Source organism: Bufo gargarizans, chromosome 2 (genome assembly GCF_014858855.1).
Source record: "Bufo gargarizans isolate SCDJY-AF-19 chromosome 2, ASM1485885v1, whole genome shotgun sequence".
In the NCBI taxonomy this organism is placed as follows: Eukaryota; Metazoa; Chordata; class Amphibia; order Anura; family Bufonidae; genus Bufo; species Bufo gargarizans.
This window is the reverse complement of record NC_058081.1, coordinates 616,823,244-616,838,001: the sequence shown is the minus strand read 5'-3', so window position 1 is coordinate 616,838,001 and position 14,758 is coordinate 616,823,244. Positions and strand designations below refer to the sequence as shown.

The window sequence follows — 14,758 nt, the reverse complement described above, 5'->3', positions numbered from 1 at the left end:
TTAACTGCCTCTGATCGCAGCTCCCTGTCAGCGGCAGGGTGCCGGCAATGCGATTCTGCTGCCGGCATCCGCCTCCTGTATTATGTTAAAGACTGACTTTCACTATCAGGCCACACAGAGCGGCGCCCAGCGATGTCTCAGCACTCACCATTAGTCCTGGGCGCCGCTCCGTTCGCCCGCAGTGCTCCATTACTGTCTCCTGCTCCACATGCTGCTGATTACTATCGGAGCGATGGGAGGAGACATCAGCTTCACTAGTGGGCGTTCCTTCTTCCTGGCTGTAGCGCTGTCCAATCGCAGCGCAGGGAGAAGGAACGCCCACTAGTAAAGCTGATGTCTCCTCCCATCGCTCCGATAGTAATCAGCAGCATGTGGAGCAGGAGAGGAGACAGTAATGGGGCACTGCGGGCGAACGGAGCGGCGCCCAGGACTAATGGTGAGTGCTGAGACATCGCTGGGCGCCGCTCTGTGTGGGAAATGGGAATAGTCCTATCATTGGTGGCTCAGTGCGCCCGCCCCTCCTCCGCCCCTCTCTCCTCATTGGTGGCGCAGTGCGCCCGCCCCTCCTCCTCCCCCCCCCCCCCCCAGCCCAGTATCGAAAAAACTGAAATCCCGGTATCGTATCGATACCGGGACAACCGCCATCCTTCAACCGCTCCTGGACCGCCTCTGACTTTTTTATTTTATCTCCGCCCGCCTCCAGGTAACCAGAGCAATGAATATCTTTGCCGGGCCGCAAAGATATTCAATGCGGGCCGCGAGTGTGATAGGAGAAAAAGTGCCGGAACATTGCTCCTCGCTTTTTGGGTACATGGACTCAATCGGCGTATCAAGTGTATGGCGGAGTGGCATGGCTGAGATATGACAAGCAATTCCGTCAGCGCAGGGCAATCTGGCCGAGTATAAGGTGGGACCACAAGGATATCAGTTTGTGGATTCAACTTATGGCCGCTCCTAAGGGTGGGGCACAGCCCTTTCGTGGGATGTCGGGGGGTACTTTTGAAGCAGAGTCGCCTTAGAAAAGGATGCTGTTGGCAGTTCAACGAGGGGCATTGTAAGTTCTTGTCCGACTGCCGTTTTAAACATGAATGTTCGGGATGTGGGGGCTCCCATTGTTTTAGCAGGTGTTAGAAACGGGGTAAAGGGAAGGGACAGGAGGCTGCTCAGAAGAGGTCTGATGCCGGTGAGAGTGGAAGAGATGCTTCCGTTCCTAAACACATACCCTAGGAGGGCGGCGGCGGAGTTGCTGAGGAAAGGATTTGTGGAAGGTTTTAGGATCCCGTGCACGTCAGTTGGGCTTGGGGGTAATGTACGGAATTTAGTGTCTGCTCTGTCTAGGCTGGGAGTCGTGCGTGAAAAGATCCGGAAGGAGGTTATGGGGTGGCAGAGTAGCTGGGCCGTTTGCCGAGAGTCCGTTGCCAGACTTGCGCATATCGCCGTTGGGGTTGGTACCCAAAAAAGAGCTGAATAAGTTTTGGCTCATTCATCATCTGTCTTAACCAGCGGGGAGTTCTGTGAACGACGGTATAGATCAGGAGCTTTGTTCTGTGTCTTATACATCTTTCAATGAAGCTGTCGGTTGGGTACGGCGTTTAGGGCAGGGCGCGTTATTGGCGAAAATGGATATAGAGGCGGCTTTTTGTCTGCTTCCTATTCATCCGGAGAGTTTTCACTTGTTAAGTTTCAAATGGGAAGGGCAATTTTATGTTGATTGTTGTTTGCCTATGGGTTGTGCAATTTCTTGTTCGTTGTTTGAGACTTTTAGTTCCTTTCTTGAATGGGTGGTGAAGCAGGAGTCCAGTTGTCAGTCAGTGCTGCACTATCTGGACGATTTTTTGTTCATGGGGCCGGCCGGCATGCGGACCTGTTCTATTTTGCTGCATACAATGGAGCGTGTGGCGGCGGCGTTTGGGGTCCCGTTGGCTCCCGAGAAGACGGAAGGCCTTGCGACTGCTGTAAAATTTTTGGGAATTGTCATTGACACAGTTAAGATGGAATGTCGTTTGCCAGAGGAAAAATTGAGTGACTTAGTAATGGAAGTTGAGAGTTTACAGAGGGCTAAGGGGCTTTTGGGTAAGCTGAACTTTGAGTGCCGGATTTTGCCTATGGGCAGGGTTTTTTGTAGGCGCTTGGCTATGGCAACGGCAGGCGTGGTCTCACCGTCCCATTACGTGAGATTGTCTGCGGAGATGAGGGTAGATTTGGCGGTGTGGGAGCAATCTTTGGCGCAGTACAATGGTAGGTCGGTGTGGATGGACTGGCATATCTCCAACGTCGACTTAGAACTTTTTACTGACACGTCTGGTTCTTGCGGGTTAGGTGCTTATTGTCAAGGGGAATGGAACGCAGGTGCGTGGCCTGAGGAATGGCAGCGGGCTGGTTTAATTTCCAACATGGCGTTATTGGAACTGTTTCCTATTATTTGGGCGGTTGAATTGTGTGGGGACTTGCTGCAGAATAAGCAAGTGTGTTTTTGCTGTGACAGCATGGGTGTAGTCCAGGCTATTAATTCGCAATCGTCAATTTCCCCGCCGGTGATTCGTTTGTTGCTGCATTTGGTTTTACGGGGTTTGTTGTTAAATGTGTGTTTTGTTGCTGTTCACGTTCCAGGTGTTGAAAATTCTGTGGCTCTTTCTCGTTTTTAGTGGGATTGTTTTCGTCGACTGGTGCCAGAGGCGGCAGAGCGGGGGCGCCCGTGTCCTAAGTGGCTCTGGAGCGTGGCCTTGGGGTCTCCATAGCACTGATCAGGCAGTCAGTGAGTACTGGTACGTGGTCGGCTTATGCCGCTGTGTGGTCCTTATGGGAACAGTTGATTGAGCAAGTTGGGGGTTGTGATACGGCAGATGATTTTAGGATCCTATGAATTTATTTTGTGGGTTTAGCATTTAGCGATGGATTGTATTATTCTGTGGTTGCGAAGAGGGTGTCGGCGGTTTCCTTTTGGTTACGCATGCGGGGTGTGGTGGACGTTTCAAAATGTTTCCTGGTGCGTCAAGCTTTAAAAGGTTTCCGGCGGAGTACCTTTAGCAGGGACAGACGACGCCCGGTGTCATATGAATTGTTGCAGCGTTTGTGGAAGCAGGTGGGTGTGATTTATGAAGCAAGTAATGAAGTGTGCTTGTTTAGGGCAGCGTTTTCATTGGCATTTTTTGGTACATTCAGGGTAACTGAGTTGGTTGCGTGGAGTAAATTTGGGGCAGGTGATTTGCAGCGAGGGGACGTAGTACTGTGTGTGGAGGGGTTAAGGTGTTTTTTGCGGAAATCAAAAACTGACCCGGAAGGAAGGGGCACTCATTTTGTGTTGCGATCACTGGGGGAGTCAGTGGTTTGCCCGGTTCGATGTGTGGACTTTGGGCTTGCAGGAAGGTTTGGAAGTGGCCTTTAAGGTGTGAAGGTACGCACATAGGTGAGGGGACCCCTATGTTCGTCTGGTGGCAGGTTAAGAGGAGGGATCCTGAGAGGCAAAACTTGGAATAGGTGCATGGCTATATCTGTTGCGGCGTGCATCTAGGACGTTGTGGTGAATGGCAAGCTAGGGGATCCTGTTTGGGCTAATAGCCTGACAGGTGTTTAATTCCAAAAGTTGGTGCCCTTGGGTCGGAGAGTGCCGAGGGTAAGGTTGGATTAAACCTGGATGATGTGAGGAGATTCACGAGGGGCGAATCTGGTTACTTGGATTGCCTTCTAGGATCTCTTCATGTTCAAATGTTACATGTTGTTGTGATGTTGGATTAATATAGGATTGTCATGGTAATAATGTTTGGTGAAATTTATTGGACTATTTGTTATGCTACTAGGTATTTGTACAATACTTAGTAATTTATTGTGTTAATAAATTAAGCTACGGCCTTTTACCCAAGTCATGTGTTTGTGTCTTTTTTGGGTTAAATGGGGTTAAGTGGTCGAGAGCCAGGAAAATCTTCCATCCCACGAAGTCAAGAATAGAAACTGTCCGGACGTAAAGCTATAGGGCATACACAACTTGACCACAGTTCAGACCATTTCCATCACATCTTCATACAGTTTAATGTCTCCTTGTAGCCCCAATACAGTATATTGTCTCCTTGTAGCCTTCATTAGCCGGAGAGCCCTGGCCTACCTGAGAAACAGACAGAAAAAAGCAGGTGGACAGAGTCTGCAACCAAATTTGCTGCATGTTTTGAGTGTTTTTTTCTTCTAAATGGGTATTAATTGCTATATATAATTATATTGATATCTCAATAAATTTATTTCTTATATCATGGGAATATTTGTGAAATCACCCAACCCTAGCTCACCCAGTTTAACTATTGGGTTATTGGTGACCCCTCTTACCATGGCCCTTCTCTCCCAATTACATGTTGGTGTTCCTAACTAAGAATTATGTTATGGAGGCCACTGTGCACATGGGTACTTTCAGTGCAGCAGATTTTTTTGTATCCTACTCCAGATCTGTGCCTCCACGTGATCCTGTCTCTGAGCTCTACATGCAGTTCTTTAGTCCACGTGGTTTGGTTTTTTCTCTAATATGTATTGTCAGCTGTGAGACCTCAAATAGATGGGTGTGTTTGTCCAAATCATGTCTAATCAAATGAATTTACCACAAGTGGACTCCAATCAAGGTGTAGAAACATCTCATACAGGAGAAGAGAAATGGGAGGTCCCCAAAATTTCAAGTGTCATAGCAAAGGGTTTGAATACTTATGTCCATGTGAAATGTTACTCTTTCCCATTAAATGTGCAAAAATTCTGTTTTCACTTTTACATATAGGGTATTAAGTGCAGATTGATAGGGTAAAACTTGTTTTTTATTATTATTTTTAGGCCACAACATAAAATGTGAAAACGGTAAAAGGGTCTGAAGACTTTCTAGAGTGCAAGCAGGGGCATAACTAGAAATGGCTGGGCCCCACAGAAACTTTTGAACATTCTCCCCGCCAATGTAATGACACCTACTAGGATGAGTAGAGTAGACGAAGATAGGCCCAGGGATGATTGTCCACCCATGCACAGGCGCAATGCCTGCATCACACTTGCAGGAGAGAGCATGGCCGAGTAAAGAGGCCGTGGTCATAATGGATAACAGACATCCATTACTTCCGGGGCTAACCTGGGCACACACACAATAGTCATTACTGTATGTGTGTACTGGCAGTAGATCATTGCTTTTTTTCACCAAATGTGGCGCCTACTTGCAATATTTAACTCCTTTCTTCAATGCTCAATGTTATTGGACATTATATGGAAGATGAACAAGAGGAGAGAACTACAACTCCCAGGATGTCCAGGCTGTGATGTGTGATATCAAAGAACATTACAGCAAGGTCCTTCAGCTCTTGCTAAGTGGACACAGGAAAGGATGGTTGCCAGTCTGTACTACATCCTGAGGTGGCATACAGCGTCAGGTCATAATGCATGCCTACGCACACTGGGGCACATTAACTTAGGGACTCACAACACTTTTAGAGTCCCCTTTTCTGTCCGGCCATGCAATATTTTGTCGCATGAACGGTTTTGTGCCATGTACGCCAGTTGGGTGTGACAGGGTCGGGGGCTAGGTTGGGGCTGGGACTTCAAAGTTACTTATATTTGTGCCTGGAAACGGGAACAAATGTTAGTCAAAAAGTATGCCAGCCAGGGGCTGGTGTAGTCTTTACTCCAGGCGCACAGACTTCCACAGATGCGCCTAATTTACATTCAGTATGTAGAGATGTAATAAATCACTCTCAATATTTGGGTACAGTTGCATTATTTTGAAGGAAGGAGTTAAAGTAGTTTAATTGTTAATGTCCCCATGTGATTTTCCTACTAAACTGCAATTTTACCATGTGGCCATAAAAAACATGTCCGTGCAGTTTTGGCTCTATTTTGAAAAAGTTCTGCATTACTTTTTTCCGTCTCAAATAACGGATCTCAGACAGAAATCGCTCAAACGGGTGCCAAATGTGTATAACTGATGCTCAGAATCCATTTTTATTTGGTACAGGATGTGTCTTTTTCTTTATTTTTCTGTTGTAATGGTAATGTGAACTCACCAGCCTCACCATGCTGTTTTTTCTGCGCGAAAATCCATATGTAATCGGCAGCGTGTGCAGCTAGCTTTAGGCTGCAGCATGTAGGTTTGACACCCAATTTCTACGGTAATCGATCGAAGCTGATATTTTATTTTAAATAGTCAGACAGCAGTGACCTTTTTGTGCTGTTTTAGGATAATTTATTCCATCAGTAATATTTGGGCCAAAGCTGATTTCTCACAATTATATAGCACCAAAAATAACGCCTCCCCCCCTTTTCCTAATTTTCTTCCTTTTAGATACGTCCTCTGCATATGAGTGATAATCATCCCGGTATCTAAATGCTTAAAGGGGTTTTCCAGTTTGCATTAACATCTCTAAAATAATCATTTATGAAGGTAGCTGTAATTTTTTTAATGTATTTTTTCTACCTTTATTGCTCCTATCTTCCGTTCTGGGCTGTGGTCATGTAATCATGTCCGTGCAACTCTTATTTCCTGTGATATGTCTATGGGAGTGTCAAAGCAGCAACAGGGGAACGTATAGGGGAGTGTATGTAATCAGCTCGGTGGGAGGAGCTATAAAGATGGGTGTTTGGGGTGGGGCTGGAGCTGTGGCAGAATCGCATTGATGAGATGTAAATGAGCCTCTAGGAGCAAAGGGGGTGTTGCCATTACACCTAGAGGCTCTGCTCTCTCTGCACCTGAAACTCCCTCTGTACTTTGACAGGGCCAGGCATTATGATGTTTTCACTGCCTGGTCCTGTCAATTAAAGTGTAGGGGACACCAGCAGTAAGGGCAACCCCCACCCCACCCCGTTGCTCCTAGAGGCTCATTTGCACACATTCAAATTAAATTTCTCTCAGCAATGCGGGCACATATGAACATGGGAGCAACACAGATGCTTTCAGCTGCCAAGTGCACATGCAACAGGTCAGCCAGTTTCATAGGTAAAGATCTGCTGACGGATGCCCTTTAAAGGGGTTGTCCCATCTGGCACATTTGTGACAAATCAATGGGATATGCCATAAACGTTCAATGGTGCAAGTCCCACCTCTGGGAGCCGCTACCGTCTCAAGAACGGGGGCCCCAAAGTGCATGGATAGCAAGCTGTACATGCACGGCCACCCCTTAATTCACGCTCTCTAGACTCCTGCCCAGCTCAGCAGGCACAATGGTGTCACCGCATGGTGGACAGTGGAGCAGGGAGCAGACGGCTCCAGCTTCACAATAGCATTCAACTGTATCTGCATCATCAGTACCCATATACAGCTGAAATTAAATATGATATTGTGAACATTCAGCTACCACGGGCACCACACCTTAACGGAGTGCGGGTGTTAACGCTACATTTTACAGCTGAAATCATAACAGCCTGAACATAGTGCTCAAGTACATCTATGGCCTGTGGAAGCAGATACAATTTGAGTGCAGGGGCTCCAGAAACCAGGTGAATTGACCTAGTGACTAGGTGTTCAGCCAAGGGAACTGCTTGGCACCCCCTTCAGGAGTCAGTCCAGGGTGATGTGCCCCATGTGGGGGTACAGCCCTAAGGTTGTCCCTGGAGGGAAACAAACCAGAGTGATTTGTCTACATGGTAAAAACCGGTCAGGAGAGCCCAAACTGAAAAATAGAGAAGACATATCTCGTTTAGTATAGAACTATATTCCCCATGAAATACCAATTTTGGATGATCTTTTCTTATAAATCTGTGTTGTGCTATTCCTGAATATATTGACAAATGTGTGCGGCATTACCCAGTCTGGCACTGATCTAACAGCATCATATTGTGTAGGAACACCCCCCAAACTGGTAACATCCAATTGTCCATCTATTCAGAAACTTCTACCAGGAGTAACACTGGAACGGCACAACATAGTTCTAAGAAAAGATGCTCCTGAATTGCTGTGCCACGGTGAATGCAATTACTTACTAAACGGGCATATCAGGAGAGCTAACAGGTCCTTTTTAAATGAAGGCACAAAAGCAGAGAGGGGTCATAACCAACATTTTATATGCATCATAGGAATCTTAATGTCTAAGCACTTGATGTCCACACAGAATGAGTTTATTTCGTGCAGGATGTCTACTACTAGCCTGAGCCCTATTACTGCTCCATAATACAGCAGGGAACACGTGATCTTTGGTCTCATACGCAGCCAATTACACAACTGTTACCAGTGATCCGTAGGCATAGAAGATGCAGAAAAAGCCTTTTCCGGATCCCCTTTTGCCACATGAAAATTTCTCATGTCATCAATGATGTTCTCCTAGGACCAGCACTAATGCAAAAGCAGCAGTTTCAGCCTTTGGGCACTACGCACTACCTTTAGTGGCTTTTAAACATGGAATTATTTCAGTTTCCAACCACACTAGAGTATCAGATTCTCAGTGTAACATTTCCATCTCAAAAAGCATGTGAATTTGCGGGAACTTAGATAATGGGGTGAAGAGGGCTTGGTAACTTTATGGTTCTTTTTCTGATTAATCAGCATTTTTCATTGTGTCTTCAATCCAGTTAAGATAGCTGTCTACTTTAGTATATACACCATATAAACCTGCTGTACCGCACTTTTTGGGTCCCCAGGATACTATGCCCCCAATAAACCACTTATCAGTGACAGTATCTTCAATTACCAGTGCCCCACCACTATCTCCTGCACAAGAATCCTTCCCTTCCTTACCAGCACAGAACATACTGTCAGTGACTACAGAATTAAGCTTCTTGTAGGCATCATTACAGATGGCTTGATCAACAATGTCCACCTCAACATAAAGCAGCTCTTTTGATGGTTTTGAGGTCTCTGTTCTACCCCATCCAGACACTTCCCCAACGTTGTGACCCTTCTCAGCGTGGTTTATCTGGAATCGTTTGTCCTTGGTTGGAAGACAGATTCCCAAGATGTGTTCATTTAACGGGACTTTATCTTGTAATTTAATCAGCGCAATATCATTTTTAAAGGTGCCATCATCCTTGTAGTCTGGATGGACATAAATGTTTTCGGGAACTGCTTTATAAGCACTGGCATCGTTTTTAATGATTGCTCCCATTTTTAAGATCATATTATTCACGTTTTCCTCATAGATGACATGAGCAGCAGTTATAACCCATCTGTCATTAAGTAGCGCCCCAGCACCGCCTCTAGTGCCTTCAGGTTTTATGAAAACTTGCCAAGGGAAATCACCCAGCTTGGCAACCTGGCCACCAATTATTCTTCCATGGGCCCGGATTTTTTTCTTACCGCAATCTGAGGTGGGAAAAAAAAAGACACATAGAATATCAGCACACAGCGTACAGATGTGCAGTATAACTTTCATATCTGCACAATTTATATTACAAATCACGGCAATTAGGGGCATTTATCAATATAGCATCATTCTACATAATCTTAAATTGGCGATAAATTTAAAGTCAGCACAGAATAAATTTGGCAGTACTCAGTCGGCATATTATACACACTTTTCTTTACATTTCCTCATTGCTACACTAGTATTTTGCAGCAGTTGTCAAGCAACTGTATGATGCCCCAAGAAATCCTGTGTAAAGATCCTCTTTTATAAGTCAAATAGTCATTAGTTTACTTCTGCCCAGTGTTCTACCTCTGTCTCCATGCCCGATGTAAGGCTTTACAGGTGTTGAAAAGTAAAGCAACATAGGGGGCCATTACAGACTTTAAATTGCACCCTAAAATGCCATATGGGAGAAAGCTAAAAGAACATTGCCACATGGGTCTAGGCTTCCCTCCTCATAGTGATTACTGACAGCCAGTTAGCAGCACCATGATAGATAACTGGGGATGCTCACACATGCATCTCTTGTGCTTCTTGGGTACCTAAGTTACAGAGGTATGGTGGATTCCATTTTGGCTTGCAATGAACCATGCTTCATCTGATGTAAAGAGGATCGTAGAGATGAGCGTTTTCTCAATGGATTTCACTAGCAATCTCATGTTCATTATACCAACCTGATTGTGCCTTGATGTCTCCTACCAGGTGACATGTTATTGGGGCCTATGAGATAAGTAGCTGATTGACAACTCTGGTACTGCCTGTCCCTCTGTCCCTAGAAGTAGTATTTCATATTTATGGGGAAGTTGGAGAAGATTATTGTGTTTTATGGTAGACAACTATAGTAGACTCTGTAGCACCTGCCTTATACCTATCAGGCATTTGGAAAGAGTAAATAAATATAAGTGATGGCTGGCACTCCACTAAATGGTATCTTCGGTGCTCAATGATGGAGATTGCCTCCGATAATATCATATTTTCGCAGGTGAATTTTATGCAGTTGCGAATTTTTCTGATTTTGCGAATTTTCTTGCGAATTTTTTCCGATAACCGGACTTCCGCTATTCCGATTGCGAATGCGGACATCCGGTTCTATGACATCTTCTCAGTATCGCGAGACCAGACTCAGCATAAATACCGGACATGCGCAGGCCACTCAGCGCAACGCCACTTTCCTCTAATCAGTTTATCTCAAGGTATGTAAGTGACATGCACGTATGCAGTTTACTTTGTGTATTATTCTCTATGTGGGTTCAGTACCTTTTCTTTCTTAAATCAATTACTGAATCAGTTTCATCTAGCAAGTTAAACTATTGTTGTACTGACACCCATATAGACTCAATGATCTAATTATCTGTAGCCTCTCTTTTTTCCTTATATACAAATGTTCAGATTGCGATTGCTCCATTGAGCTTTTATACCTGGTATTATATTCATTACACCCATAACCATACTATATCTTTATTGTGAATATCTCTGATGTGAATTCTTGTGGTTTCATGTATTTGCTTTTACCACTTTGAGGTTCCTTAATGTTTTTGAAATAGACTATTCATTGATTAACTTCTGTGATTACTATCCCACTATCAGTTCATTGATCTATTGATTCTTTGATATGCACTTGCAGCCTTGATTATCATATCAGTACTGTATTATACTATGTATATAGATATACGTAAGACTTGCCCCTAGATGTTTGTATATATATTCTTTTTTGCCAAAATTTCCTAATATTATTTTTCAAATTATTTCCACATTGTACTGACTGTATGTCATTATAATTAATAGGCCGTGACCAAGGTCCGGGAGGACCGAAACGTTGGCCCATATAACTGACGTCTATTGGTGGCAAATTGTATACAATAAATACTATTATTTCATTTATTTCAATTCGAGTGCCGTGAATTATTCTATGATTTGGAAAGAGTAACACTGCCAAACATCAATAGGCTAGTCATATTGTGGTTATCCATTTGCTCTTTACGTACCGGGTGTGCAGGTTGGGAGTGTTTTACTTCCAGTAATAACCTCTTCCCAGTGTCCTCCTTCTCCACACCGGTATCGAGCTGCAAAATAATGCAACATTTTTAGCTGTGTTTCTTAAAGGGGTTGTCCCATCTGGACCTCTCATGCCCAATATGATCAAGCGCTGGACAAGGGGACCAGATTTAAGAAAACATCCAAGAGACCAGCGGTGCCATTGCAGTAAGTGGGAGCTACACAAACAAGCTAGCACAGCAAAGGGCGATATGGGACAACCCCTTAAAATTGTCTAACAACCATCAATTGGGCATATGTACAAACAAGAATAAATAAAGTTCTATCTGTTGTATAACAGACTGCCTCTCCTTCTACACAGGCTTGTCTTTGCAGTTTTGTTCTGGATAAAGTTAGAATTTCTTTATTCTCAGATTAGGAGTATTTCAGGTGCGGTTGGTTGTGCTGCTTTCTGTGATTTCTTGCCGCTCACACCAGGTCTACAATTTTGGGCGGGGATGGGTCGGCGGGTCTGTCTCACTTACCATTTTCTAAATGTAAAATGGCTCCGCTAGCACAGCACCTTATTAAGCTTTAACCTTAATAAATGTGCCCCTATGTATTATATTTTATATCATTTTTATACATTGAGGACGTCTATATCTGCTGCACCTTCTTTTTGGTTTATAACACATAATATACATGTCGTGAATTGCCTTACCTTGTTTTTCTTTCATTAAGTAAATTGGTTCATGACATCTGTACAGGATCTGTGCATTATATGTAGTCACTTTATGCTCTGTTTCAAATGTGAAGTTCCCATTTTCCAGGTTGTCAGGTGGGCCACAGTCTACAACTGGACATAGGGAAATGTGTTACCATATGCTTTGGTGAGCCTACTTTTATGTATTAGAACTGTAGTCTGTAACCCATGGCTCCCCAACTGGTTCTCGAGCTTTCTCCTGCCTAAGTCTGGATATGACATACCCCTGAAACTGAGAAAGATGGACAGGCACATGTGGCGACGTGGCGTGTGCTATACATCTTCATAACACTTTACAGGCATGTTGTAGCTGACTCTTTTTTAAGGGTAAATTTTAATAGATTTATTTATTTTGTGCACTTTTTTTTTTTCATTTTTTGCTCCCATTTTGCATGAGCTGAACTCAAAGATCTGAAACATTTTCTGCATACACAACAGACCCATTACTCTCAAATATTGTTCACAAATCTGTCTAAATCTGTGTTATTAAGCACTTCTCCTTTGCTGAGATAATCCATCCCACCTCACAGGTGTGGCATATCAAGTTGCTGATTAGACCAGGGGCGTTGCTAGGGTCTCAAAAGATCCGGAGACCAAGCCCCAATGCATATGGCTCCAGTCAACGCCCCCTGCCCGCACTAGCACTAAAGACATTTTACTTGCTTTACTTGCTGCATAGACACTATCAAACATACAGGAGTATACAGCAGCACATACCTCTGCCAAGTGGCGTCTCTACTGATCTTCTCTGTCATCATCTTCTACATTAGGTCAGGACACCTTCTCTCAGCCAGCCCTCGTCTCTGCAGAGTGTGACACGCAGACATCTTAGCTTCCTCACATTTCTATCATCATCCTCAACAACCTGGAGTCCCAACAGTGTTATCCTGCTGCTCACTGTGCCCCCCAATACCCCCAAATACTGCCCTGAAGAAAAATTACTGCCATACAAATAGTCCCCCCATAGTAATAGTGCTCCTCCAAGTCCCACCAATAGTAATTCCCTTCCAGAATACCCTCATTAGTAATACTGCCCCCTACAGTGTCCCGATCGTGATAATCCTCCCCAAGAGTGCCTCCATTAGTAGAAGAGCCCTCCAGTATTAATAATGCCCTCACACAGCCCCCAGTAGAAATAAGGCCCCCTATTGTTCCCCCAGTGGTAATAAAGATCTCTACAGCCCGATGTATAAACAGTCCTATAGAGCCCCCTGTAGCAATCAGGACCCCAATAATGTCCTCTGTATTTATAATGCCCCCTGCAGTGCCCCCTATAGTTATAATCCTCCCTGTAGTGCCCTCAGAAATTATAATGCCCCAGACATTCCAACATACAGACCCAATAACATAATTTCCCTCCCTCCACCATACAGTCCCATGTAAATAACATCACGCCATCTCTCCTGCCTCCTCCAACATACAGTCCCATGTAAATAACATAAATCCCCTGTCTTCAGCCCCTCCAACATATAGTAGTCACATGTAAGAAACATCACTCCCTCCCAAACCGCCTCCATCATACAGTTCCATGTAAGGCTCTATGCACACGAATGTAAAAAATAAATGTAAAAAAATAGGCTTTTAGAAGCAAACGCACTGTCAGAACCATTTTCTAACTCTTTGTGCGTCCATTTTCTCGCCATCTGGCTGTTTAAAAATGGATGAATTTCATTGGCTTATCCCAACCCCCCATAATGGCCCCAATTGTAAATAATGCCCAAATAGTGGCCCCCAGCATTAATAATGTCCCTCATAGTGGCTGCCAGCATAAATAATATGGCCCAAAGCATTTTTTTGACTGCAAAAAAAAAAACATACCAAAAAAAAAACATAAATAACATCACTCCCCGCCCTTCAGCCCCTACAACATACAGTCCCATGTAAATAATATCACTCCCTTCCCTTCAGCCCCTTCAACATACAGTCCCATGTAAATAACATCACCCCCTCCCTTCAGCCCCTTCAATATACAGTCCCATGTACAGTCATGTGAAAAAATTAGGACACCCTTTGAAAGCATGTGGTTTTTTGTAACATTTTTAATAAAAGGTTATTTCATCTCCGTTTCAACAATACAGAGAGATTAAAGTAATCCGACTAAACAAAGAAAACTGAAGAAAAGTCTTTTCAAGATCTTCTGTAAATGTCATTCTACAAAAATGCCTATTCTAACTGAGGAAAAAGATAGGACACCCTTGCCCCTAATAGCGAGTGTTACCTCCTTTGGCTGAAATAACTGCAGTGAGACGGTTCTTGTAGCCATCTACCAGTCTTCGACATCGGTCTGAGGAAATTTTACCCCACTCCTCAATGCAGAACTTTTTCAGCTGTGAGATGTTTGAGGGGTTTCTTGCACGTACAGCCCTTTTCAAGTCACCCCACAGCATCTCAATGGGATTCAAATCTGGACTTTGACTTGGCCATTCCAGGACTCTCCATTTCTTCTTTTTCAGCCAATCTTTGGTTGATTTACTAGTATGTTTTGGGTCATTGTCATGTTGCATGGTCCAGTTCCGCTTCAGCTTTAATTTTCTAACTGATGGTCTCACATGTTCTTCAAGCACCTTCTGATACACAGTAGAATTCATCGTGGATTCTATGATGGTGAGCTGACCAGGTCCTGCTGCAGCAAAGCAGCCCCAAACCATGACACTTCCACCTCCATGCTTCACAGTTGGTATGAGGTTCTTTTCTTGGAATGCTGTGTTTGGTTTACGCCAAACATGTCCTCTGCTGT

General features: G+C 44.2%; 1 protein-coding gene across 1 annotated transcript in view; it reads right to left on the bottom strand.

The window, feature by feature from the left end:
* Nucleotides 1–7,984: 7,984 nt before the first annotated feature.
* MASP2 (MBL associated serine protease 2) overlaps nucleotides 7,985–14,758 on the bottom strand; it is a 91,758-nt gene continuing 84,984 nt past the window's right edge. Inside the window, exons 10-12 of the mRNA XM_044282099.1 lie at nucleotides 11,980–12,114; nucleotides 11,270–11,347; nucleotides 7,985–9,241 (exon numbers count right to left, since the gene is read on the bottom strand). Coding sequence (XP_044138034.1) covers nucleotides 8,478–9,241; nucleotides 11,270–11,347; nucleotides 11,980–12,114 — 977 coding nt within the window. The 3' untranslated portion in view covers nucleotides 7,985–8,477. The remainder of the gene's footprint in view (nucleotides 9,242–11,269; nucleotides 11,348–11,979; nucleotides 12,115–14,758) is intronic.